This window comes from Salvelinus fontinalis, chromosome 11 (genome assembly GCF_029448725.1).
Source record: "Salvelinus fontinalis isolate EN_2023a chromosome 11, ASM2944872v1, whole genome shotgun sequence".
NCBI lineage: Eukaryota > Metazoa > Chordata > Actinopteri > Salmoniformes > Salmonidae > Salvelinus > Salvelinus fontinalis.
The window spans coordinates 33,557,599-33,585,434 of NC_074675.1; the positions used below are offsets into that span (position 1 = coordinate 33,557,599).

At 51.3% G+C, this 27,836-nt stretch overlaps 1 protein-coding gene across 1 annotated transcript in view; it reads right to left on the reverse strand.

Moving 5' to 3' along the window:
* Positions 1-27,388, reverse strand: part of arrb2b (arrestin, beta 2b) — a 58,824-nt gene extending 31,436 nt beyond the window's left edge. The window contains exon 1 of the mRNA XM_055938490.1: positions 27,263-27,388. Within this exon, the coding sequence (XP_055794465.1) occupies positions 27,263-27,288 (26 nt within the window). The 5' untranslated portion in view covers positions 27,289-27,388. The remainder of the gene's footprint in view (positions 1-27,262) is intronic.
* Positions 27,389-27,836: the final 448 nt, after the last annotated feature.

Sequence of the window (27,836 nt, forward strand, 5' to 3'; positions counted from 1 at the left end):
CCTCCCTCCCTCCGTGTCTGTCTCTCTATCCCTCCCTCCCTCCCTCCGTGTCTGTCTCTCTATCCCTCCCTCCCTCCCTCCCTCCGCGTCTGTCTGTCTGTCTCCCTCCCTCCGCGTCTGTCTGTCTGTCTCCCTCCCTCCGCGTCTGTCTGTCTGTCTCCCTCCCTCCGCGTCTGTCTGTCTGTCTCCCTCCCTCCGCGTCTGTCTGTCTGTCTCCCTCCCTCCGCGTCTGTCTGTCTGTCTCCCTCCCTCCGCGTCTGTCTGTCTGTCTCCCTCCCTCCGCGTCTGTCTGTCTGTCTCCCTCCCTCCGCGTCTGTCTGTCTGTCTCCCTCCCTCCGCGTCTGTCTGTCTGTCTCCCTCCCTCCGCGTCTGTCTGTCTGTCTCCCTCCCTCCGCGTCTGTCTGTCTGTCTCCCTCCCTCCGCGTCTGTCTGTCTGTCTCCCTCCCTCCGCGTCTGTCTGTCTGTCTCCCTCCCTCCGCGTCTGTCTGTCTGTCTCCCTCCCTCCGCGTCTGTCTGTCTGTCTCCCTCCCTCCGCGTCTGTCTGTCTGTCTCCCTCCCTCCGCGTCTGTCTGTCTGTCTCCCTCCCTCCGCGTCTGTCTGTCTGTCTCCCTCCCTCCGCGTCTGTCTGTCTGTCTCCCTCCCTCCGCGTCTGTCTGTCTGTCTCCCTCCCTCCGCGTCTGTCTGTCTGTCTCCCTCCCTCCGCGTCTGTCTGTCTGTCTCCCTCCCTCCGCGTCTGTCTGTCTGTCTCCCTCCCTCCGCGTCTGTCTGTCTGTCTCCCTCCCTCCGCGTCTGTCTGTCTGTCTCCCTCCCTCCGCGTCTGTCTGTCTGTCTCCCTCCCTCCGCGTCTGTCTGTCTGTCTCCCTCCCTCCGCGTCTGTCTGTCTGTCTCCCTCCCTCCGCGTCTGTCTGTCTGTCTCCCTCCCTCCGCGTCTGTCTGTCTGTCTCCCTCCCTCCGCGTCTGTCTGTCTGTCTCCCTCCCTCCGCGTCTGTCTGTCTGTCTCCCTCCCTCCGCGTCTGTCTGTCTGTCTCCCTCCCTCCGCGTCTGTCTGTCTCTCTCCCTCCCTCCGCGTCTGTCTGTCTCTCTCCCTCCCTCCGCGTCTGTCTGTCTCTCTCCCTCCCTCCGCGTCTGTCTGTCTCTCTCCCTCCCTCCGCGTCTGTCTGTCTCTCTCCCTCCCTCCGCGTCTGTCTGTCTCTCTCCGTCCCTCCGCGTCTGTCTGTCTCTCTCCCTCCCTCCGCGTCTGTCTGTCTCTCTCCCTCCCTCCGCGTCTGTCTGTCTCTCTCCCTCCCTCCGCGTCTGTCTGTCTCTCTCCCTCCCTCCGCGTCTGTCTGTCTGTCTCCCTCCCTCCGCGTCTGTCTGTCTCTCTCCCTCCCTCCGCGTCTGTCTCTCTCCCTCCCTCCGCGTCTGTCTCTCTCCCTCCCTCCGCGTCTGTCTCTCTCCCTCCCTCCGCGTCTGTCTCTCTCCCTCCCTCCGCGTCTGTCTCTCTCCCTCCCTCCGCGTCTGTCTCTCTCCCTCCCTCCGCGTCTGTCTCTCTCCCTCCCTCCGCGTCTGTCTCTCTCCCTCCCTCCGCGTCTGTCTCTCTCCCTCCCTCCGCGTCTGTCTCTCTCCCTCCCTCCGCGTCTCTCTCTCTCCCTCCCTCCGCGTCTCTCTCTCTCCCTCCCTCCGCGTCTCTCTCTCTCCCTCCCTCCGCGTCTCTCTCTCTCCCTGACCTCCGCGTCTCTCTCTCTCCCTCCCTCCGCGTCTCTCTCTCTCCCTCCCTCCGCGTCTCTCTCTCTCCCTCCCTCCGCGTCTCTCTCTCTCCCTCCCTCCGCGTCTCTCTCTCTCCCTCCCTCCGCGTCTCTCTCTCTCCCTCCCTCCGCGTCTCTCTCTCTCCCTCCCTCCGCGTCTCTCTCTCTCCCTCCCTCCGCGTCTCTCTCTCTCCCTCCCTCCGCGTCTGTCTCTCTCCCTCCCTCCGCGTCTGTCTCTCTCCCTCCCTCCGCGTCTGTCTCTCTCCCTCCCTCCGCGTCTGTCTCTCTCCCTCCCTCCGCGTCTCTCTCTCTCCCTCCCTCCGCGTCTCTCTCTCTCCCTCCCTCCGCGTCTCTCTCTCTCCCTCCCTCCGCGTCTCTCTCTCTCCCTCCCTCCGCGTCTCTCTCTCTCCCTCCCTCCGCGTCTGTCTCTCTCCCTCCCTCCGCGTCTGTCTCTCTCCCTCCCTCCGCGTCTGTCTCTCTCCCTCCCTCCGCGTCTGTCTCTCTCACTCCCTCCGCGTCTGTCTCTCTCCCTCCCTCCGCGTCTGTCTCTCTCCCTCCCTCCGCGTCTGTCTGTCTCTCTCCCTCCCTCCGCGTCTGTCTGTCTGTCTCCCTCCCTCCACGTCTGTCTGTCTCCCTCCGTGTCTGTCTGTCTCTCTCCCTCCCTCCGTGTGCGTCTGTCTCTCTCCCTCCCTCCGCGTGCGTCTCCCTCCCTCCTTCCGCGTCTGTCTCTCTCCCTCCCTCCGCGTCTGTCTCTCTCCCTCCCTCCGCGTCTGTCTCTCTCCCTCCCTCCGCGTCTGTCTCTCTCCCTCCCTCCGCGTCTGTCTCTCTCCCTCCCTCCGCGTCTGTCTCTCTCCCTCCCTCCGCGTCTGTCTCTCTCCCTCCCTCCGCGTCTGTCTCTCTCCCTCCCTCCGCGTCTGTCTCTCTCCCTCCCTCCGCGTCTCTCTCTCTCCCTCCCTCCGCGTCTCTCTCTCTCCCTCCCTCCGCGTCTCTCTCTCTCCCTCCCTCCGCGTCTCTCTCTCTCCCTCCCTCCGCGTCTCTCTCTCTCCCTCCCTCCGCGTCTCTCTCTCTCCCTCCCTCCGCGTCTCTCTCTCTCCCTCCCTCCGCGTCTCTCTCTCTCCCTCCCTCCGCGTCTCTCTCTCTCCCTCCCTCCGCGTCTCTCTCTCTCCCTCCCTCCGCGTCTGTCTCTCTCCCTCCCTCCGCGTCTGTCTCTCTCCCTCCCTCCGCGTCTGTCTCTCTCCCTCCCTCCGCGTCTCTCTCTCTCCCTCCCTCCGCGTCTCTCTCTCTCCCTCCCTCCGCGTCTCTCTCTCTCCCTCCCTCCGCGTCTCTCTCTCTCCCTCCCTCCGCGTCTGTCTCTCTCCCTCCCTCCGCGTCTGTCTCTCTCCCTCCCTCCGCGTCTGTCTCTCTCCCTCCCTCCGCGTCTGTCTCTCTCCCTCCCTCCGCGTCTGTCTCTCTCCCTCCCTCCGCGTCTGTCTCTCTCCCTCCCTCCGCGTCTGTCTCTCTCCCTCCCTCCGCGTCTGTCTCTCTCCCTCCCTCCGCGTCTGTCTCTCTCCCTCCCTCCGCGTCTGTCTCTCTCCCTCCCTCCCTCCGCGTCTGTCTCTCTCCCTCCCTCCCTCCGCGTCTGTCTCTCTCCCTCCCTCCCTCCGCGTCTGTCTCTCTCCCTCCCTCCCTCCGCGTCTGTCTCTCTCCATCCCTCCCTCCGCGTCTGTCTCTCTCCCTCCCTCCCTCCGCGTCTGTCTCTCTCCCTCCCTCCCTCCGCGTCTGTCTCTCTCCCTCCCTCCCTCCGCGTCTGTCTCTCTCCCTCCCTCGCTCCGCGTCTGTCTCTCTCCCTCCCTCCCTCCGCGTCTGTCTGTCTCTCTCCCTCCCTCCCTCCGCGTCTGTCTGTCTCTCTCCCTCCCTCCCTCCGCGTCTGTCTGTCTCTCTCCCTCCGCGTCTGTCTGTCTCTCTCCCTCCGCGTCTGTCTGTCTCTCTCCCTCCGCGTCTGTCTGTCTCTCTCCCTCCGCGTCTGTCTGTCTCTCTCCCTCCGCGTCTGTCTGTCTCTCTCCCTCCGCGTCTGTCTGTCTCTCTCCCTCCGCGTCTGTCTGTCTCTCTCCCTCCGCGTCTGTCTGTCTCTCTCCCTCCGCGTCTGTCTGTCTCCCTCCCTCCCTCCGCGTCTGTCTGTCTCCCTCCCTCCCTCCGTGTCTGTCTCCCTCCCTCCCTCCGTGTCTGTCTGTCTCCCTCCCTCCGTGTCTGTCTGTCTCCCTCCCTCCGTGTCTGTCTCTCTCCCTCCCTCCGTGTCTGTCTCTCTCCCTCCCTCCGTGTCTGTCTCTCTCCCTCCCTCCGTGTCTGTCTCTCTCCCTCCCTCCGTGTCTGTCTCTCTCCCTCCCTCCGTGTCTGTCTCCCTCCCTCCCTCCGTGTCTGTCTCTCTCCCTCCCTCCCTCCGTGTCTGTCTCTCTCCCTCCCTCCCTCCGTGTCTGTCTCTCTCCCTCCCTCCCTCCGTGTCTGTCTCTCTCCCTCCCTCCCTCCGTGTCTGTCTCTCTCCCTCCCTCCCTCCGTGTCTGTCTCTCTCCCTCCCTCCCTCCGTGTCTGTCTCTCTCCCTCCCTCCCTCCGTGTCTGTCTCTCTCCCTCCCTCCCTCCGTGTCTGTCTCTCTCCCTCCCTCCCTCCGTGTCTGTCTCTCTCCCTCCCTCCCTCCGTGTCTGTCTCTCTCCCTCCCTCCCTCCGTGTCTGTCTCTCTCCCTCCCTCCCTCCGTGTCTGTCTCTCTCCCTCCCTCCGTGTCTGTCTCTCTCCCTCCCTCCCTCCGTGTCTGTCTCTCTCCCTCCCTCCCTCCGTGTCTGTCTCTCTCCCTCCCTCCCTCCGTGTCTGTCTCTCTCCCTCCCTCCCTCCGTGTCTGTCTCTCTCCCTCCCTCCCTCCGTGTCTGTCTCTCTCCCTCCCTCCCTCCGTGTCTCTCTCCCTCCCTCCCTCCGTGTCTGTCTCTCTCCCTCCCTCCCTCCGTGTCTGTCTCTCTCCCTCCCTCCCTCCGTGTCTGTCTCTCTCCCTCCCTCCCTCCGTGTCTGTCTCTCTCCCTCCCTCCCTCCGTGTCTGTCTCTCTCCCTCCCTCCCTCCGTGTCTGTCTCTCTCCCTCCCTCCCTCCGTGTCTGTCTCTCTCCCTCCCTCCCTCCGTGTCTGTCTCTCTCCCTCCCTCCCTCCGTGTCTGTCTCTCTCCCTCCCTCCCTCCGTGTCTGTCTCTCTCCCTCCCTCCCTCCGTGTCTGTCTCTCTCCCTCCCTCCCTCCGTGTCTGTCTCTCTCCCTCCCTCCCTCCGTGTCTGTCTCTCTCCCTCCCTCCCTCCGTGTCTGTCTCTCTCCCTCCCTCCCTCCGTGTCTGTCTCTCTCCCTCCCTCCCTCCGTGTCTGTCTCTCTCCCTCCCTCCCTCCGTGTCTGTCTCCCTCCCTCCCTCCGTGTCTGTCTCCCTCCCTCCCTCCGTGTCTGTCTCCCTCCCTCCCTCCGTGTCTGTCTCCCTCCCTCCCTCCGTGTCTGTCTCCCTCCCTCCCTCCGTGTCTGTCTGTCTCCCTCCCTCCGTGTCTGTCTGTCTCCCTCCCTCCGTGTCTGTCTGTCTCCCTCCCTCCGTGTCTGTCTGTCTCCCTCCCTCCGTGTCTGTCTGTCTCCCTCCCTCCGTGTCTGTCTGTCTCTCTCCCTCCGTGTCTGTCTGTCTCTCTCCCTCCGTGTCTGTCTGTCTCTCTCCCTCCGTGTCTGTCTGTCTCTCTCCCTCCGTGTCTGTCTGTCTCTCTCCCTCCGTGTCTGTCTGTCTCTCTCCCTCCGTGTCTGTCTGTCTCTCTCCCTCCGTGTCTGTCTGTCTCTCTCCCTCCGTGTCTGTCTGTCTCTCTCCCTCCGTGTCTGTCTGTCTCTCTCCCTCCGTGTCTGTCTGTCTCTCTCCCTCCGTGTCTGTCTGTCTCTCTCCCTCCGTGTCTGTCTGTCTGTCTCCCTCCGTGTCTGTCTGTCTCCCTCCCTCCGTGTCTGTCTGTCTCCCTCCCTCCGTGTCTGTCTGTCTCCCTCCCTCCGTGTCTGTCTGTCTCCCTCCCTCCGTGTCTGTCTGTCTCCCTCCCTCCGTGTCTGTCTGTCTCCCTCCCTCCGTGTCTGTCTGTCTCCCTCCCTCCGTGTCTGTCTGTCTCCCTCCCTCCGTGTCTGTCTGTCTCCCTCCCTCCGTGTCTGTCTGTCTCCCTCCCTCCGTGTCTCTCTCCCTCCCTCCGTGTCTCTCTCCCTCCCTCCGTGTCTCTCTCCCTCCCTCCCTCCCTCCGTGTCTGTCTGTCTCCCTCCCTCCGTGTCTGTCTCCCTCCCTCCCTCCCTCCGTGTCTGTCTCCCTCCCTCCCTCCGTGTCTGTCTCCCTCCCTCCCTCCCTCCGTGTCTGTCTCCCTCCCTCCCTCCCTCCGTGTCTGTCTCCCTCCCTCCGTCTCTCTCCCTCCCTCCGTCTCTCTCCCTCCCTCCGTCTCTCTCCCTCCCTCCCTCCCTCCGTGTTTGTCTCTCTCCCTCCCTCCCTGCGCGTCTCTCTCCCTCCCTCCCTGCGCGTCTCTCTCCCTCCCTCCCTCCCTCCCTGCGCGTCTCTCTCCCTCCCTCCCTCCCTCCGTGTCTGTCTCCCTCCCTCCCTCCGTGTCTGTCTCCCTCCCTCCGTCTCTCTCCCTCCCTCCCTCCCTCCCTCCGTCTCTCTCCCTCCCTCCCTCCGTGTTTGTCTCTCTCCCTCCCTCCCTGCGCGTCTCTCTCCCTCCCTCCCTCCCTGCGCGTCTCTCTCCCTCCCTCCGTGTCTGTCTCCCTCCCTCCCTCCCTCCGTGTCTGTCTCCCTCCCTCCCTCCGTGTCTGTCTCCCTCCCTCCGTCTCTCTCCCTCCCTCCCTCCGTCTCTCTCCCTTCCTCCCTCCCTCCGTGTTTGTCTCTCTCCCTCCCTCCCTGCGCGTCTCTCTCCCTCCCTCCCTCCCTCCCTGCGCGTCTCTCTCCCTCCCTCCCTCCCTCCCTGCGCGTCTCTCTCCCTCCCTCCCTCCCTGCGCGTCTCCCTCCCTCCCTCCCTGCGCGTCTCCCTCCCTCCCTCCCTGCGCGTCTCCCTCCCTCCCTCCCTGCGCGTCTCCCTGTCTCCCTCCCTCCCTCCCTCCGCGTCTCCCTCCCTCCGCGTCTCTCTCCCGCCGCGTCTCCCTCCCTCCCGCCGCGTCTCCCTCCCTCCCGCCGCGTCTCCCTCCCTCCCGCCGCGTCTCCCTCCCTCCGCGTCTCTCTCCCTCCCTCCCTCCGCGTCTGTCTCTCTCCCTCCCTCCGTGTCTGTCTCTCTCCCTCCCTCCGTGTCTGTCTCTCTCCCTCCCTCCGTGTCTGTCTCTCTCCCTCCCTCCGTGTCTGTCTCTCTCCCTCCCTCCGTGTCTGTCTCTCTCCCTCCCTCCGTGTCTGTCTCTCTCCCTCCCTCCGTGTCTGTCTCTCTCCCTCCCTCCGTGTCTGTCTCTCTCCCTCCCTCCGTGTCTGTCTCTCTCCCTCCCTCCGTGTCTGTCTCTCTCCCTCCCTCCGTGTCTGTCTCTCTCCCTCCCTCCGTGTCTGTCTCTCTCCCTCCCTCCGTGTCTGTCTCTCTCCCTCCCTCCCTCCGCGTCTCTCTCCCTCCCTCCGTGTCTGTCTCTCTCCCTCCCTCCGTGTCTGTCTCTCTCCCTCCCTCCGTGTCTGTCTCTCTCCCTCCCTCCGTGTCTGTCTCTCTCCCTCCCTCCGTGTCTGTCTCTCTCCCTCCCTCCGTGTCTGTCTCTCTCCCTCCCTCCGTGTCTGTCTGTCTCCCTCCCTCCGTGTCTGTCTGTCTCCCTCCCTCCGTGTCTGTCTGTCTCCCTCCCTCCGTGTCTGTCTGTCTCCCTCCCTCCGTGTCTGTCTGTCTCCCTCCCTCCGTGTCTGTCTGTCTCCCTCCCTCCGTGTCTGTCTGTCTCCCTCCCTCCGTGTCTGTCTGTCTCCCTCCCTCCGTGTCTGTCTCCCTCCCTCCGTGTCTGTCTCCCTCCCTCCGTGTCTCTCTCCCTCCCTCCGTGTCTCTCTCCCTCCCTCCGTGTCTCTCTCCCTCTCCCTCCCTCCCTCCCTCCGTGTCTGTCTCCCTCCCTCCCTCCCTCCGTGTCTGTCTCCCTCCCTCCGTCTCTCTCCCTCCCTCCCTCCCTCCGTCTCTCTCCCTCCCTCCCTCCCTCCGTGTTTGTCTCTCTCCCTCCCTCCCTCCCTGCGCGTCTCTCTCCCTCCCTCCCTGCGCGTCTCTCTCCCTCCCTCCCTCCCTGCGCGTCTCTCTCCCTCCCTCCCTCCCTGCGCGTCTCTCTCTCTCCCTCCCTCCCTCCCTCCCTCCGTGTCTGTCTCCCTCCCTCCCTCCCTCCGTCTCTCTCCCTCCCTCCCTCCCTCCCTCCGTCTCTCTCCCTCCCTCCCTCCGTGTCTGTCTGTCTCCCTCCCTCCGTGTCTGTCTGTCTCCCTCCCTCCGTGTCTGTCTGTCTCCCTCCCTCCGTGTCTGTCTGTCTCCCTCCCTCCGTGTCTGTCTGTCTCCCTCCCTCCGTGTCTGTCTGTCTCCCTCCCTCCGTGTCTGTCTGTCTCCCTCCCTCCGTGTCTGTCTGTCTCCCTCCCTCCGTGTCTCTCTCCCTCCCTCCGTGTCTCTCTCCCTCCCTCCGTGTCTCTCTCCCTCTCCCTCCCTCCCTCCCTCCGTGTCTGTCTCCCTCCCTCCCTCCCTCCGTGTCGGTCTCCCTCCCTCCCTCCCTCCGTGTCTGTCTCCCTCCCTCCCTCCGTGTCTGTCTCCCTCCCTCCGTCTCTCTCCCTCCCTCCGTCTCTCTCCCTCCCTCCCTCCCTCCGTGTTTGTCTCTCTCCCTCCCTCCCTCCCTGCGCGTCTCTCTCCCTCCCTCCCTGCGCGTCTCTCTCCCTCCCTCCCTCCCTGCGCGTCTCTCTCTCTCTCCCTCCCTCCCTCCCTCCTTCCCTCCCTCCCTCCCTCCCTCCGTGTCTGTCTCCCTCCCTCCCTCCGTGTCTGTCTCCCTCCCTCCGTCTCTCTCTCCCTCCCTCCCTCCGTCTCTCTCCCTCCCTCCCTCCGTGTTTGTCTCTCTCCCTCCCTCCCTGCGCGTCTCTCTCCCTCCCTCCCTCCCTCCCTGCGCGTCTCTCTCCCTCCCTCCCTCCCTCCGTGTCTGTCTCCCTCCCTCCCTCCCTCCCTCCGTGTCTCTCCCCCTCCCTCCGTCTCTCTCTCCCCCTCTCTCCGTCTCTCTCCCTCCCTCCCTCCGTCTCTCTCCCTCCCTCCCTCCGTCTCTCTCCCTCCCTCCCTCCGTCTCTCTCCCTCCCTCCCTCCGTCTCTCTCCCTCCCTCCCTCCGTCTCTCTCCCTCCCTCCCGCCGCGTCTCCCTCCCTCCCGCCGCGTCTCCCTCCCTCCCGCCGCGTCTCCCTCCCTCCCTCCGCGTCTCCCTCCCTCCGCGTCTCCCTCCCTCCGCGTCTCCCTCCCTCCGCGTCTCCCTCCCTCCGCGTCTCCCTCCCTCCGCGTCTCTCTCCCTCCCTCCCTCCCTCCGCGTCTCTCTCCCTCCCTCCCTCCCTCCGCGTCTCCCTCCCTCCCTCCGCGTCTCCCTCCCTCCCTCCGCGTCTCCCTCCCTCCCTCCGCGTCTCTCTCCTTCCCTCCGCGTCTCTCTCCCTCCCTCCGCGTCTCTCTCCCTCCCTCCGCGTCTCTCTCCCTCCCTCCGCGTCTCTCTCCCTCCCTCCGCGTCTCTCTCCCTCCCTCCGCGTCTCTCTCCCTCCCTCCGCGTCTCTCTCCCTCCCTCCCTGCGTGTCAGACAGACAGGACAGACAGGACAGACAGGACAGACAGACAGGACAGACAGACAGGACAGACAGACAGGACGCCTTTAACATGGAACAGAGTGTACTGGCACTAGTTCAGGCAGTCCATATTGCTGAGAGAGTGAGGTCAACAGTGAGGTCTGTAGTGAGGTCAACAGAGGCCCCTGGCCCACAACACAAGGTAGAGGGAGATAAAGGAAAGAATTGGACCAAAACAGTCATTAACATTTACAAAGGCATCTGGAGTGTGGTTGAAGCTAGTTTATGTTTGTCTGAGCTTTCATAACGTTATAAACTACAACAAAGAATAAAGAATAAGATGGGATTTCATGTCACAAATAAAAAAAGCCAGGTTATAGAACAGAGAAGAAGAAGCAGGAAACATGAAGGTCAGATTCTTCATGTTTCTGTATCTTAAATCCATTCGACTTTATCTGCCAACAGAGCCCAACCTTTATAAACACAGCACTGATATAAACACACAAGCTACCCTCCACACATGTGAACGCACGCAGACACATACTGGCTAATAAAGTCAACATATACACACACACACACATTTCAGAGTGTTGATATAGTCAAGTATATACAAACACATACACATGGGGCCCAGAGGAAAGGGAAATATTAGTGATACCAGACACCACCGTACACGACACACACACACACACACACACACACACACACACACGAATGCAGGCAGACAAGACCTACAGAAAAAAAGACACGCAAAGACACTTTCCCTGCCTCTCTATCCATTTCCTTATTCCTCCCTTCCCTCCCTCGACACCATCTCCTTCTCGCCATCTAGCTCTTCCTCTCTCCCCTCCTTTCTTGCTCTCTCTCTACATGGCTCTGTCCAATCACAGCTAAGCTTCACAGAAGACCACCGCAGCTGTGTGACGTCATGATGACATCACACAGGAAGTGATCCGTGTCCCTGTGGGTCGGTCAATAGAACCCCTCTCATTGCAAGGACAGTGTGTGAGTGTAAGAAATCTATCAGGGTCTTAATTTAACTTGGGCCAGGTGAAGATGAGCTAAATAAAGACGCATTTATCGACACACACACACACACCTCTCTAACCTTCTCAGAGAGAGAGAGACAGAGACAGAGAGAGAGAGCTATACAGTCAGGTAGGTGTTAAACCCATTATAAGGAGAGGATAGGAGAGCAACTGAACACCCACCCCCCCCCCCCCCCACATGCCCGTATGGTCCCTCATAATGTGTTCTCTGTAGACATAAGGGTATGACGTGGGTGTGTGTATGTGTGTGTGTGTGTGTGTGTGTGCAACCACACAAAATAATTGTCTATGAAATGCATGCAGTTCAGTGGAGTTCACACACACACACGCACGCATAGACACACATACAAAGACTTTAGAGCGGTTCTGATCAATAGTATCCTTTAGTGTATTGATCTGAAGTCTCTGTGGAAAAATCCTTCACGTTCATTATGTTAATGGTTCCATGGTGTGTGTGTGTGTGTGTGTGTGTGTGTGTGTGTGTGTGTGTGTGTGTGTGTGTGTGTGTGTGTGTGTGTGTGTGTGTGTGTGTGTGTGTGTGTGTGTGTGTGTGTGTGCATCCATGAGTAGTTACAGCTGGGGCCAGGAGGTTTCCTGACCATGTGACGTGACCAGGAAACCACTGGCCCTTTCTGTAGAAAACAAACATGATCCTTGTGTTTCTGTTGTTCAGTTGTTTGTCTGGTTGTTCTTCTCTAACAGTGTTCCCCAACTCCGGGTCCTCAAATACCCCCAACAGTACACAAGCCCTCAATGAGTTGAATCAGGTGAGTTTTTGTCCGGGGCTACAACTTAAATGTACACCGTTGGGGGGTACTGAAGGACCGGAGCTGAGAATAACTGCTCTAACACACAGACAGATTAGGGATTAAAATGTGCCAGATTACCTCATATGTACAGTAGTAAAGCGTTAGCAGATTAACACACAGACGGACATAGGACGGGACAGATGAGCTTAGATGTACATTAAGGCATTGAGAGATTAACACACACACACACACAGGACGGCTCAGATTAGCTCAGATGTACAGTAAAGTATTGTGAGATTAACACTCAAAGTTTTAGAGTTTAAACCTGCGGCAAGACTACAGTAATCCTAATCTGGAAGACTCTCGGTTCAGAATCAACACCCACAGTCCTAGACTGGAGTAAGAGAGGGGAGAGTGTGTGTTTATACTGTGCAATGTTTAGTGTAAAAACATGACGGAGGCTTAGCAGAAAGAATGGAGGGGAGAGAAGGAAGGGGGGGATCAAGAGCAAGAGAGAGAGAAGCGAGAGAGAGAGGAGAGAGGAAGACACTTCAGTTTTTAGAACAAGGAACAGCCTATGTGCTTCAGAGGCAATGACAATGTGTGTGCGTGTCAGTGTTTGTGTGTCAGTGTTTGTGTGTGTCACAGGTGGCCGGTGGCACCTTAATTGGGGAGGACAGGCTCATAATAATGGCTGGAACAGAATATACGGATTTGTATCAAACACATCAAAAGACATGGTTTCCATGTGTTTAGTACCACACCACTCACTCCAGCCATTACTAAGAGACGTCCTCCCCTCACAAGCCTCCTGTGGTGTGTGTGTGTGTGTGTGTATATAGAGCAGGAAGTGGTAGGGTGGGGGGGTCATGGGGTTTTGTGGTCTAGGTGTTAAAGGTTGCCACAGGAGGCAATGACACAGACGCACACACTCAGAACAAACACACAGTATAAGGAGGAAAACACACAGGGTAGCACACACACACACACACACTTCCTTTACTGAGAGAGAGCGAGAGCGCCGAGCGAGAGAGGGGTTGCGAGAGAGGAGTAGCACAAACCCTGTCAATATCCGAAGTCGCAAACAACACGGCCAGACAGACAGGTTGCAGCAGCAACAACAACCTAACATGGTTTAACTCAGTCCCGTGTTGTTGTCTAGGGAACTCTGCCCAGTTTGTCTGTCAGACACACACACACACACCCTACCAAAAAATTACTGAGCCTATGTCTAAAATAGCATTCTAATCCCTATAGTACACTACTTGGACCAGAACCCTATGGGCCCTGGTCAAAAGTAGTGTACTATATAGGAAATAGGGTGCCATTTGAGATGCGGTGTCTAACCATAAAATGACTAAGCCTATGTCTGAGATTCACTAAAACAGGATACCTGTATCTGCCTGCACATATAACACCTACGTCAATGGTGGAAACCCGGGGAACTAAGCATGTAATTCACGCTGCAAAGCTGACAGTTCCGTTTGCAGCAAGAGACTGTGCCAGTTTGGTAAAATACATGGGGAAAATGCATTTCTCAAATTTTACCCTCAAAAGACCTCAACCACACAAGCAGTGTGTGAGAGAATATGCTTCTGTGTGTGTGTGTGTGTGTGTGTGAGAGAGAGAGAGAGAGACGGGGTAACACTGGTGGTCTGCTAGTTAAGCAATCTGTTTCCTACACCGGTGAGTGTGTTGTTTGTCTAACTGGGGCAGGATATGAGCTGGCAGGAGGACCATTTACATAAACAAGTTTTAATGACTCAAACCTAAGTGTATCAAACACTCCAAAGGTCTTGTTAACAAACTATAGCTTTGGCAAGTCGGTTAGGACATCTACTTTGTGCATGACACATTTTTCCAACAATTGCTTACAGACAGATTATTTCACGTATCACAATTCCAGTGGGTCAGAAGTTTACATACACTAAGTTGACTTTGCCGTTAAACAGCTTGGGAAATTCATGAAAATTATGTCATGGCTTTAGAAGCTTCTGATAGGCTAATTGACATCATTTGAGTCAATTGCAGGTGTACCTGTGGATGTATATCAAGGCCTACCTTCAAACTCAGTGCCTCTTTGCTTGACATCATGAGAAAATCAAAAGAAATCAGCAAAGACCTAAAAAAAATAATAATTGTAGACCTCCACAAGTCCGGTTCATCCTTGGGAGCAATTTCCAAACGCCTGAAGGTACCACATTCATCTGTACAAACAATAGTACGCAAGTTTAAACACCATGGGACCACGCAGCCGTCACACCGCTCAGGAAGGAGACGCATTCTGTCTCCTAGAGATGAACGTACTTTGGTGCGAAAAGTGCAAATCAATCCCAGAACAACAGCAAAGGACCTTGTGAAGATGCTGGAGGAAACAAGTATCTATATATCCACAGTAAAAAGAGTCCTATATCGTCATAACCTGAAAGGCCGCTCAGCAAGGAAGAAGCCACTGCTCCAAGACAGCCATAAAAAAAGCCAGACAACGGTTTGCAACTGCACATGGGGACAAAGATCATACTTTTTGGAGAAATGTCCTCTGGTCTGATGAAACAAAAATAGAACCGTTTGGCCATAATGACCACCGGTATGTTTAGAGGAAAAAGGGGGAGGCTTGCAAGCCAAAGAACACAATCCAAACCGTGAAGCACGGGGGTGGCAGCATCATGTTGTGGGGGTGCTTGCTGCAGGAGGGGACTGGTGCACTTCACAAAATAGATGGCATCATGAGGGAGGAAAATTATGTGGATATTTTAAAGCAACATCTCAAGACATCAGTCAGGAAGTTAAAGCTTGGTCGCAAATGGGTCTTCCAAATGGACAATGACCCCAAGCATACTTCCAAAGTTGTGGCAAAATGGCTTAACCTGTTAGGCGGGCTGTCCCGATGTCGGTACACTTATGACAACATCCAGCTCTATTGCAGGGCGCGAAATTCAAAATCTATTTTTTAAAAATATTTAACTTTCACACATTAACAAGTCCAATACAGCATTTGAAAGATAAACATCTTGTCAATCCAGCCAACATGTCCGATTTTTTTTTATGTTTTACAGAGAAAACACCACATATATTTATGTTAGCTCACCACCAAATAAAAAAGTGGACAGACATGTAGCAGCAGCACAAGTATGATTCAAGTAGCATGCACAAGCCAACCTAACTAACCTAGAACCAACCTAAACAACCTAGAAAAAACTACCTCAGATGACAGTCCTATAACATGTTACACAATAAATCTATGTTTTGTTCATAAAATGTGCATATTTTAGCTATAAATCAGTTTTACATTACTGCTCCCATCATAGCTACAGTCTGAAATCGCACGGGAGTAGCCAGAGAAAATACAGACACCAACGTCAACTACTAATTACACCTCATAAAACATTTTAGAAAAACATATGGTGGATAGCTAATGAAAGACAAAGATCGTGTGAATAGAGCCAATATTTCCGATTTTTGAAGTGTTTTACAGCGAAAACACAATATATCGTTATATTAGCTTACAACATTAGCTAGCATATGGCAGCATTGATTCTAGTCAAACGCTAGCATAGCACAGTTCGACAGATATATGAAAAAGCATCCCAAATTGGGTCCTTATCTTTGTTGATATTCCATCAGAATGTTGTAAAGGGGTCCATTGTCCAGTACAGTCTTTAGTTGGGTTCCAGAACAAACTATTTCCCTCTTGGGTTAGCAAGCACAATGGCCGTGCGGCGCTAATCTCTCTTTCTTCAAAAAATTCTTCCAAAGCATCACGTCTAAAGTCCAGAATAAATTTCAATAATATAATTAAAGTATATTGAAAAAACATACTTTAGGATGATTTTGTGACATGTATCAAATAATATCGTAGCCAGAGGTCATATTCACCTTTAACGAGCGTATTCCAGGAGCCGAGTCCAGGTTCTACCTCGCGCCCAGAAAAAAAATAAAGTGCGCAGGTCTCACTACAAGATGTTGTGTTCAGCCCCTGGAAGAGATATTCAACTGCTTTCTTCTCTCACTTCCGCATTACACCCAGATGAAGGCGTATGACGTGTTTCTACGGTCCTAAGTGACATGACCTTTTATAGACACGCTCTTAAAGAGAGACATCGCATTTGGAAATCTCAATTCCGGATAGGAAATGGTCTGTAAAAATAGTTCTGTTCCACTTAGAGAAATAATTCAAACGTTTTTAGAAACTAGGGACTGTTTTCTATCCAATAGTAGTAAATATATGCATATTGTAAGATCAAAAATTTCTTAAGAGGCCGTTTGAAAATGTGCACATATTTTCCAGTTTTTTCAATATTCACACTGCAGCCAGAAGAAGTGTTAAGGACAACAGAGTCAAGGTATTGGAGTGGCCATCACAAAGCCCTGACCTCATTCCCATAGAACATTTGTGGGCAGAACTGAAAAAGCGTGTGCGAGCAAGGAGGCCTACCAGCTGTGTCGGGAGGAATGTGCCAAAATTCACCCAACTTATTGTGGGAAGCTTGTGGAAGGCTACACGAAAGGCAATGCTACCAAATCCTAATTGAGTGTATGTAAACTTCTTTGCTGCCCTTCTTTGACACCAGGCCATCCTCCAAAAGTCTTCGCCTCACTGTGCGTGCAGATGCACTCACACCTGCCTGCTGCCATTCCTGAGCAAGCTCTGTACTGGTGGTGCCCCGATCCCGCAGATGGATCAACTTTAGGAGACAGTCCTGGCGCTAGTTGGACTTTGGGCACCCTGAAGCCTTCTTCACAACAATTGAACCGCTCTCCTTGAAGTTCTTGATGACCCGATAAATGGTTGATTTAGGTGCAATCTTACTGGCAGTAATATCCTTGCCTGTGAAGCCCTTTTTGTGCAAAGCAATGATGACGGCACATGTTTCCTTGCGGGTAACCATGGTTGACAGAGGAAGAACAATGATTCCAAGCACCACCCTCCTTTTGAAGCTTCCAGTCTGTTATTCGAACTCAATCAGCATGGCAGAGTGATCTCCAGCCTTGTCCTCGTCAACACTCTCACCTGTGTTAACGAGAGAATCACTGACATGATGTCAGCTGGTCCTTTTGTGGCAGGGCTGAAATGCAGTGGAAATGTTTGGGGGATTCAGTTCATTTTCATGGCAAAAAGGAACTTTGAAATGAATTGCAATTCATCTGATCACTCTTCATAACATTCTGGAGTATATGCAAATTACCATCATACAAACTGAGGCAGCAGACTGTGAAAATTCATATTTGTGTCATTCTCAAAAAGCTTTTGGCCACGATTGTATATGAGTAAGACGGAAGACTATATAAAACGTGCCGATTCTGCCTTGCAAATCCTGATAATTCACAACTAGGAAAGAGAATGGGCGAGAAAAAAGGGCGAGAGCGCAAACTCAACCTGGTTTGAAGTAGCGCTCTACAGCAAACCCATCATCACTCCTTGGAAACCTAGAACCTCTCTTTACTAAGAACCAACTAACCCCAAAGACCTCGAAGTTCATTCAATTCAATAAAGTTTATTTCCATCATTCTAACACTGTTTATTTGTTAAATGATTATAGGCCGATGTCATTGTTTTGACTTTTGACATAGTTAGCATTTCACACACACACTTACTCAACCCTGTGAGACCGAATTGGACTCAACCGAACACAATCTAACATAGTGACATTTCCCTTCAGTTCAAAATGATTTTGTTGTGGTAAGAAACCCTTGAGGGAGAGATTTTGGGTAGAAGGGGAGGACAAAGAACAGTGAAAGGAGTGAAAGGAAGAATTTGGATAGAGGGATGAGGACATGCGAGAGTGGAGGAGTGTGTCCAATTTTGATTTGGACAACTCATTCCCTGTCCTCCTTTTCTCACTCATTAACTCTCTCTCCCTCTCTTTCTCTCAGTCCCTCTCTCTACCTTTCCCGGTCTCTCCTCTCGCTCTGTCGCCGTCTCTCTCCTTCCTTCCCTTTCTCTCTCTCGCTCTAGTTTGCTTTCTAATAGTAGAGAACTTCCTGTGCTTTTGCAAAACAATCACTCATCTGTCCATCCTTCCCTCTCTCCTTCCCTTCCTCTCTCTCCCCCCCTCCCTCCGGCCCTTCCTCTGTCTGACTGACTCGAGGAAACCCTGCCTTGCCCTTCCTCCCTCCCTCCCTCCTCTCCCTCTCATTTTCTCTGTGCCTTCTCCCCTCTCTCCGGTTCTTTTTCCTTCAGTAATACCTAGTCAAGATATGGAAAACTGGGAGAATGAGGGAAATAGAGAGAGATGGAGGCAGTGAAACAGAGCAAGAAAACGGTGGTTTGAGCTAACGTCCCTGATTAGATTGTGGTGAAATATGACAGAAAGCAGAGATAGATACACTGAATCTAATCAAAACTTGTCTCTTCCTCTGTGATACCTGGCTCAGGCAGTGGGTTAAATGCAGGGGTTAGAACCGGTTCAGGGAACAGTACCGGAACTGTTTTTTTTTTTTAGGAACAGAATCAGAACCGGGAACGAAAGTAATCTATACAGTTCCGGTTAATTACGTTATTTTAAGCGCCTATGCAAAGCCCTCACTGTCACTCAGAAACGTATTTCAGTGCCTGCCTACCAGCTGAAAATCTTTGCCAGTGTGTGTGCGCATGTGTGTGTAGGCTTTCTGCCCCCGCCGAAGCATAGTCTACTGTAGTTTACGGACGTTACAAGCGTGACTCAGAAATTAGGGAGAGAGATTTTTAATTAGAGAAGAATGGATTCACTTTTTCAATACAAGTTAAGGATATTATAGTTCTCGTTTCATATTGGATTTATTAACTACAAAAAGGTAAGACGTGTTTTTTTTTACCCCCTTTTTCCCCCCAATTTCAGGATACCCAATTGCGATTCAATCTTGTCTCGTCGCTGCAACTCCCTAACGGGCTCGGGAGAGGTGAAACATGACCTGCCAAGCTGCGCTGCTTCTTAACATCCGCTCGCCTAACCCGGGAGCCATCGGCACCAACGTGTCGGAGGAAACACCGTTCAACTGATGACTGAAGTCAGCTTGCAAGCGCCTGGCCCGCCACAAGGAGTCGCTAGAGCGCGATGAGCCAAGGAAAGCCCCCCGGCCAAACCCTCCCCTAACCCGGACGGCGCTGGGCCAATTGTGAGCCGCCCTATGGGACTCCCAGTTCCTGCCGGCTAGGATTGAACCCTAGGCTGTTAGGACACCTCAACACTGCGACGCAGTGCCTTAGACCGCTGCACCACTCGGGAGGCCCGTAAGACGTGTTTTTATTTAAATGCTGGTGCTGCTCTGCACACAAAAGCTTGTTAGCTAGCTAGCTCTGGTCCAATGTTAAGCCAACTCTCTGAAGTTGAACGATATTCAACATTTCCTTCATAGAAGCCACTCCTCTGTAGGTATAATTCTTTGGGCCTAATTCAGACAACGCATGTCATAACAACAATATGCTCAGTGCTTCAAGTCAAGCTTCCTCCACACTCTTTTGCTCTCGCCCCAGCTGCAAAATTTCAGTCGCATCTCACGCCCTACACGTGTCTGTCCAATGCATGTCAATAGCTTGCCCGCTCCATAGCAAGCTGCTTTATCCGCAATGATTGGTGAAGTAATTTAATGTCGAGCTAAATGTTTTTTAAAAATCAAACAATTCTGGGGTTTAAAAAGGAACTGAAAGGAACAATATAAACCGTTACTGTTTTGGGGTTCAAACCGGTTCAGAACCTAATTTTGCTGGTCAGAACAGTGGAATGTTCAGAATGAAACGATAGGAAAATAATTTCGGTTCCAAACCCTGGTTAAATGAGATAGATCAGAAATGTTTGTTTGTATCTAGCCTCTGATTCAGCCCCTATGCCATCCATGAAGAGAGAGGGACAGAGAAAGACGGGGTGGGGAAGAGCAAAAGGGGGAGAGAGAGAGAGAGAGAGAGAGAGAGAAGGAGGAAGGGGCAGAAAAAGAGAAGGATAAAAAAAAGTAAAAGAAATGGAGAAAGCAAGAGATACAAAGAGAGAATGATGAGAGAGGGGGAGAAAAAGAGAAGGAGAGTGAGGAGAGAGAGTTCTTGCTTAATCATTCTGCTCTCACACTTCCTCTATTCTGCTGGCTCATTTCCTGTCATCACAGAGAAGATGTGAGCAACTGGGTTCACATAAATGTACACAGCCTACAAAACCATCTTGCATACACTTGCCTGCATCTATCCAATCTAAGGTGTAATCATTTAGTACAGATAGTTGCGAATTCGAGTTTCTATTGGACAAATTCAGGTATGTTTATCACGGTTTTGTTTGCTTTCATTTAGAAAAGTTTTTCAACAAAATTGACAGAATGAATACACCCCGGATCACCTGCACACACAGTTCACTGTCATAGCAGCCACATACAAACATCATGGTCACTTTGCTCGTTGTATAAATTATTCTTGCATCTACGCACTCTCCTCTCAACATTTCCCTTTGCTTATGGACTTTCCCTTTGCAGTGCACAAAACAGCAGCTGTCTGTGGCCAGGTGAAACATTTTTTTCAAGCCAAACCTTCAAACCATAACTACTAACCGCTACACACAGCCTACATCTTCGTCACCATATTAGCTAGCGTCATAGTCAACATAGCTACTAGAACTAACGCATTAGTAAACCCGTTACAGTAAAGTGGACAGCAAGCAATTTAGCTGTTAACCCGGCAGGCCCCGGTGGCAATACATTTATAAAACCAAAAGCTTGACTTGGAAGAGTTCCAGTGTTGGATAGCCTTAGCCAGCTAGCTAACATGGCATCGCTCTCTGTTTGAGCCGGGTGTTTGAGTAGAATATACTAGCTAGCTGCATTCGCTAGCTAAATAAGTGAAAGTGAAACAAATACAACAAAATATAGCTAGCACTTACTTATAGTTAGCACTCTTGCGTCTCCTTCATTTTTTAAAATAAATTAAATTTGTGCCTTTTTCTTTGGGTCAACTACTCACCACATTTTATGCACTGCAGTGCTAGCAAGCTGTATTTTATGCTTTTAGTACTAGATTAATTCTCTGATCCTTTGATTGGGTGGACAACATTTACATTTAAGTCATTTAGCAGACGCTCTTATCCAGAGCGACTTACAAATTGGACATGTCAGTTCATACTGCAAGAGCTCTGATAGGTTGGAGGACATCCTCCGAAAGTCGTCATAATTACTGTGTAAGTCTATGGAAGGGGTAAGAACCACGAGCCTCCTAGGTTTTGTAAAGAAGTCGATGTACCCAGAGGAGGACGGAAACTAGCTGTTCTCCGGTTACACCATGGTGCTTACCCTACAGAGTGCTGTTGAGGCTACTGTATCCATTCTTTGCAAAATAGTGTTTCAATAAATTGTTTGGTGACGTAAATATATTTAGTATAGTAATATCTAAAAAGGAGAACTTTTTCACTATTAACATTTTTCCAAAATTCACTGGAGAGGGTCCTCCCTTTCCTCCTCTGGGAAGAGCCTCCACTGAGATTTACAGTACCAGTCAAAAGTGTGGAGACACCTACTCATTCAAGGGTTTTTCTTTCTTTTTACTATTTTCTACATTGTAGAATAATAGTTAAGACATCAAAACTAAGAAATAACACATGTAGCAGCCAAAAGTGTTAAACAAATCCATATTTATTTTAGATTATTCAAAGTAGCCACCCTTTGCCTTGAGGACAGCTTTGCACACTTGGCATTCTCTCAACCAGCTTCATGAGGTAGTCACCTGGAATGCTTTTCCAACAGTCTTGGCATTCCCACATATGCTGAGCACTTGTTGGCTGCTTTTCCTTCACTCTGCAGTCCAACTCATCACAAACCATCTCAATTGGGTTGAGGTCGGGGGATTGTGGAGGCCAGGTCATCTGATGCAGCAGTCCATCACTCTCCTTCTTGATCAAATAGCCCTTACACAGCCTAGAGGTGTGTTGGGTCATTGTCCTGTTGAAAAACAAATGATAGTCTCACAAAGCCAAAACCAGACGGGATGGCGTATCGCTGCAGAATTCTGTGGTAGCCATGCTGGTTCAGTGTGCTTTGAAATAAATTAAACATTTATAAAAAAGGTGCTGACATGTTGCACCCTCGACAACCACTGTGATTAGTATTATTTGACCCTGTTGGTCATCTATGAACATTTGAACATCTTGGCCATGTTCTGTTATAATCTCCACCCGGCACAGCCAAAAGAGCACTGGCCAGCCCTCATAGCCTGGTTCCTCTCTAGGTTTCTTCCTAGGTTCTGGCCTTTCTAGGGAGGTTTTCCTAGCCACCGTGCTTCTACACCTACATTGCTTGCTGTTTGGGGTTTTAGGCTGGGTTTCTGTACAGCACTTTGAGATATCAGCTTATGTAAGAAGGGCTTTATAAATAAATTTGATTTGAAAAATCACCTACAGTGTCACCAGCAAAGCACCCACACACCTCCTCCTCCATGCTTTACGGTAGGAACCACACATGCGGAGATCATCCGTTCACCTACTCTGCGTCTCACAAAGACACAGCAGTTGGAACCAAAAACCTCCAATTTGGACTCATCAGACCAAAGGACAGATTCCACCAGTCTAAAGTCCATTGCTCGTGTTTTGGCCCAAGCAAGTCTCTTCTTCTCATTGGTGTCCTTTAGTAGTGGTTTCTTTGTAGAAATTTGACCATGAAGGCTTGATTCACGTCTCCTCTGAACAGTTGATGTGTCTGTTACTTGAACTCTGTGAAGCATTTATTTGGGCTGCAATCTGACGTGTAGTTAACTCTAATGAACTTGTCCTCTGCAGCAGAGGTAACTCTGCGTCTTCCTTTCCTGTGGCGGTCCTCATGAGAGCCAGTTTCATCATAGCGCTTGATGGTTTTGGCGACTGCACTTTCAAACTTTCAAAGTTCTTGAAATGTTCCGGATTGACTGACCTTCATGTCTTAAAGTAACGATGGACAGTCGTTTCTCATTGCTTGTCTGAGCTGTTCTTGCCATAATATGGACTTGGTCTTTTACCAAATAGAGCTATCTTTTGTATACCAACCCTACCTTGTCAAAGCACAACTGATTGGCTCAAACGCATTGAGGAAAGAAATTCCACAAATACACTTTTAACATAACGCTTCTTTAGTTACTACATGATTCCATATGTGTTATTTCATTGTTTTGATGTCTTCACTATTATTCTACAATGTAGAAAATAGTAAAAATAAAGAAAAACCCTTCAATGAGTAGGTGTATCCAAACTTTTGACTGTACTGTATATACACAGAACAAAATTATAAACGCAACATGCAACAATTTCAAAGATTTGACTGAGTTACTGTTCATGTAAGGAAACTGAAATTCATTGGGCCCTAATCTATGGAATTCACATGACTGGGCTGGGGAATCAGGCCGAGCCAATCAGAAATGGTTTTTCCCGACAAAAAGGGCTTTGTTATAAACATAAATACTCCTCAGCACCCCCCCACACCTCCACTCAGACGATCCCACAGGTGGAGAAGCCGGATGTGGAGGTCCTGGGCTGGTGTGGTTACACGTGCTCTGCAGTTGTGAGGCCGGTTGCCAAATTCTCTAAAACGACATTGGAGGCAGCTTATGGTAGATAAATTAACATTACATTCTCTGTCTACAGCTCTGGTGGACATTCCTGCAGTCAGCATGCCAATTGCGCACTTCCTCAAAACTTGAGACATCTGTGGCATTGTGTTGTGTGACAAAATTGCACATTTTAAAAGTGGCATTTTATTGTCCCCAGCACAAGGTGCACCTGTGAATGGATTGTCTTGGCAAAGGTGAAATGCTGACAGCAATGCAATCTCCATAGACAAACATTGGCAATAGAATGGCCTTACAGAAGAGCTCAGTGACTTTCATAGGATGCCACCTTTCCAACAAGTCAGTTGTCAAATCTATGCCCTGCTAGAGCTGCCCCGGTCAACTGTAAGCGCTGTTATTGTGAAGTGGAAACGTCTAGGAGAAACAGCGGCTCAGCCGCAAAGTCGTAGGCCACACAAGCTCACAGAACGGGACCACTGATTGCTGAAGCACGTAGCACGAAAAATTGTCTGTCCTCGGTTGCAACACTCACCAAACTGCCTCTGTAAGCAACATCAGCACAATAACTGTTTGTCGGGAGCTTCATGAAATGGGTTTCCATGGCCGAGCAGTCGAACACAAGCCTAAGATCACCCAGTGCAATTCCAAGCATCGGCTGGAGTTCGCCGCCATTGGACTCTGGAGCAGTGGCAACACATTCTCTGGTTTAGCATGATTCAGCGCTCCATCTGGCAGTCCGACGGCCAAATCTGGGTTTGGTAGATGCCATGAGAACGCTACCTGTCCCAATCCATCGTGCCAACTATCAAGTTTGGTGGAGGAGGAATAATGGTTCGGGCTAAGCCCCTTGTTCCAGTGAAGGGAAATCTTAATGCTACAGCATACAATGAAATTCTAGAAGATTCTCTGCTTCCAACTTTGTGGCAACATGTTGGGGAAGGCCCTCTTCTGTTTCAGCATGACAATCCCCTCTGTGCACAAAGGGAGGTCTATACAGAAATGGTTTGTCGAGATCACCTTCCAACAGGACAACGACTCTAAGCACACAGCCAAGACAACACAGGAGTGGCTTCGGGACAAGTCTGAATGTCCTTGAGTGGCCCAGCCAGAGCCCGGACTTGAACCCGAACATAACATCTTTGGAGAGACCTGAAAATACCTGTGGCCATCCAACCTGACAGAGCTTGAGAGGATCTGCAGAGAAGAATGGGAGAAACTCCCCAAATACAAGTGTGCCAAGCTTGTAGCGTCATACCCAAGAAGACTCAACGCTGAAATCGCTGCCAAAGGCGCTTCAACAATGTACTGAGTAAAGGTTCTGAATACTTATGTAAAAATGTGTTATTTGCTAAAATGTCTAAAAACCTGTTTTTGCTTTGTCATTGTGTGTAGATTGATGAGGAAAAGGTTTTCCTTAATCAATTTTAGAATAAGGCTGTAACGTACCAACATTTGGGAAAAGGGAAGGTGTCTGACTACCTTCCGAATGCAATAATTAGTTTCAGGACAATTTATGTAATAGCGCTTGGTAACTGTTGGGAGCCTTACTTGGCCCCAGTCTTACTTCGTTTGGAAGAACATGGGTGTATTCTTTGATTCATTAAGTAGCTGTTGGTATTGTCTTGCTAGGTCAGTTGCATTTAACTGGTGTCTTTTGCCTTGTAGCCTACTTCATCATTGCGGTTTGAACTAAAATGGAGACACAGAGCAAGGAGATATAGATAGAAGGAAGTAGAGAACGAGAGAGGGTGACAAAAAGAAAAGGAGAGAGACAGAGTTCCGGATAAATCATTCTGTTCTCACACTTACACTTTCCTCTATTTATCAAAGAAGACGTGAGCAACTGGATTCACAGAAATGTACACATACCTGTATATATACACACACACACACACACACACACAAAGGGTACGTGCACACACACACACACAGTGTTTTACCTACTGCCATGTGTTTGCCATTGCTGCAAGTGTAAGAGTCAAAGCTACACTAAACTGAGAACCAAGTAAACCAAAGAGAGAGAGAGAGAAAGAGAGGAGAGAGAACGAACAACAACTCATACCCCATTATTATAACATCTATCATCCAAACTGCCCTTAGAAAATAACCGGAGCTCAGGTGTGCATACACAGGTCCCGGTGAGCATAGACACAGACGCACACCTGCGAGTCATCCGATTACCCCAGGAGTCATCAAGGAAAGAGCGATGATAAAATAAATTACATGGTAGGTTGTGTCTGCGCCTGCGTTCTCCAAGCCGACCCCACTACCGAAGAGTTTCATCAGCATATTACTCTTGCATCGCATCATCGAAAACTCCACAGTAATCCATTACAGCACCTTGACGACGTACCAAATGGCACCCTACACCCTCTGGTCAAAAGTAGAGGACTATAAAGGGAATTAGGGTGCCATTTGGGACGCAGACCCTTGACCCCTTAGAAACACTAAATCAATCAATCCTCATGGATGAATTATCATGGCACAATTATTAATAGAAACACTCATGGACACACTAAATACGCATTAAACCCACTTGGCACTGTTCTAAGGTCAATCGACTTTTCATCTCTACTATTAGAACACCTCAATAAGCGTTATTGAAACACTCAACCAATCAATTCTGTCATTATTGATGCATTATCGTGACAGGAACATGAACGGTTTAAAGTTAGACCGTTCTAGAAAACACTCACGGACACACTAAATATGAACTGCTCTATTCGGACACATGATACACGGCAGGTCAATAGATGTCTCACAAAAACCTTGGAGGAAAGGCAGGACAGTGCACAGACAGCCGGAATGGGCGGACTGACGGCGGGACGGACGGACAGACAGGAGACAGACTGGACTAGCTTATACTGTGTAACAGTACACCAGTGGAGGCTGCTGAGGGGAGAACGGCCCATAATAATTGCCGGAACGGAGCAAATGGAATGGCATCAAATACCTGGAAACCATGTGTTTGATGTATTTGATACCATTCCACTGATTCCGCTCCAGTCACCCCAATTAAGGTGCCACCAACCACCCGTGCAGTACACACATAGAGAGACACGAATACATACAGTATAGCAATGTAAACAGACACGTATGTGCGCACACACACACAGACTATATACTCAGACAGTATGCTACACAGAGAGAACACACACACACATACCGACAGTGCGGGTTAGAGATTTCAGTAGCGGGGGCAGGCAGCTCGTGAACTTGCTGGTGAGCTGAAAATGCAGCCAGCCTGCGTCAGAGAGGACAGCGTAGGGCTCTAGCACTCGTAATGTTTCCCTGTGTGTGTGTGTGTCAGGATCTAGATGTATATGTTGTTACTGTCACTGTGAAGCTAAAAGCATTCGCTAAGCAGAGGGACGGTGTGGTAAAACACATATGCACGCTCAGACACGCACACTCACGGTGTGAAAAATATTTCCCTGCCCTGTCCGTAGGTCAAATGCATTTTTCCAATTGTTGTTCCACTGAGCCCAGGGATGTGGGAGAGGTTACACTCACTTCCACACACACCTTTTATAAACACACTTGTACCGGTGCACAAAGGGACAGATGTATCAAGATACAGTACATACCGACACACACACACACACACACACACACACACGTAGGATTTGGGAATTTTGCATGAGACGAAGCCTTGTGCTATTTCTCCCCCCACGCAAGGCGCGGGAGAGAAGGGGAGAGAAAGAAAGGGAGAGCGAGCGAGAACAATAGAGACTCAATCGCTCTCCTCCTCTCTCTGCACACATTTACACCAACTACAATAACCACAATGCCCGGCAACAATGGGCCAGTTAAAGGGATTAGAGCGGTGGAACGAGGCAAGGAGGGAGGGGAGGAGAGGAGAAAAGAACAAAAAAGACGGGAAGAGAGAAAGAGAAGGAAGATAAAGCGGACAGTAGCTCGAGTTTAGAAGGAACAAAATATAGATAGCCGTCTTTCTGCAAAGTCACAATGATGTGACAAGCAAAACACAACACAACAAAAGCATATGGATTTATACCAGGCTACTGTGACAGATAAGACACTTTTCCCATGGTACGGTAGTAGTCACCTACTAATCTTTCGTAATAAGTTGACATCTTTAGTGATACGTTGACATGGAAACCTGCGCTTGTTTTATATTCTTACATCGTTATGAAGCTCTTACCACAAAGCTTAAGACTCCTTTGTTCAACAGTATTGACAATTTAGAATACACACGATCCAATACTCAACATCTCACGCCCATCGTTACTATGAATGCACATGGCATTTTTGTTGTTGTTGTCGCAAGTCTGTTCATTTCTCGTTCATGACAACCAGGCTACACCAAAACGAACTCAGCGTTATAATCATCGCTATGTAGCTACACTACACAGAGGTTATGAACTCCAGATCGTGTACACGTTAGCTAGCTGGTGGTTTTGCCTACCCGGAAAAGCGATGTCGTCAGATATTTGCCTATTTCATTTTTTTGTTGTCCAAATTTGTACAAAAACTCGTTTATAGCGACAAACACACATTGATAAAACAACAAACAATGGCCTTACTGTTCTAAAATGCCATCGTCCTCCATCCCTACGCATTGATTTCACCAGAGAGCAAAATGCAAACAGATACACACGGGTGCAGAATAATAAACGCACACACACACAGAGATACACTTTCAGTAAAGCAAGTTGAATACAACCATGAGACACAGGTGAACAAGAGGCAAACGCTGGGCTTTATTCAAACACACACACACACACACACACACACACACACACACACACACACACACGCTTTATCATAGTGAGTCAATATTGGAGCTACGGGATTTGAATAGGGCGAGACTAGCTACCAGTGCACCTGTGTTCAACTCATCAATCATTCATCAAACAAACACACACACACACACAGTGCTAATGTGTTTCGCTGTCAGTCAGTCGTGGATATAGGATATGTACACAGTCAAATCAGGATCTGCACTGGCAGGGCGGAGAGACGAAGGAGGAAAGTAGATGGGGAGAGTTGCGAGACAGAACATGCAAATGTTAGTAGGGAAACAGAGCAGGACGAGAGCGAGAGAGGGCGCTAAAAGGAGCGAGAGAGAAAGGGAAAGAGATGCCGGGAGCCAGAGAG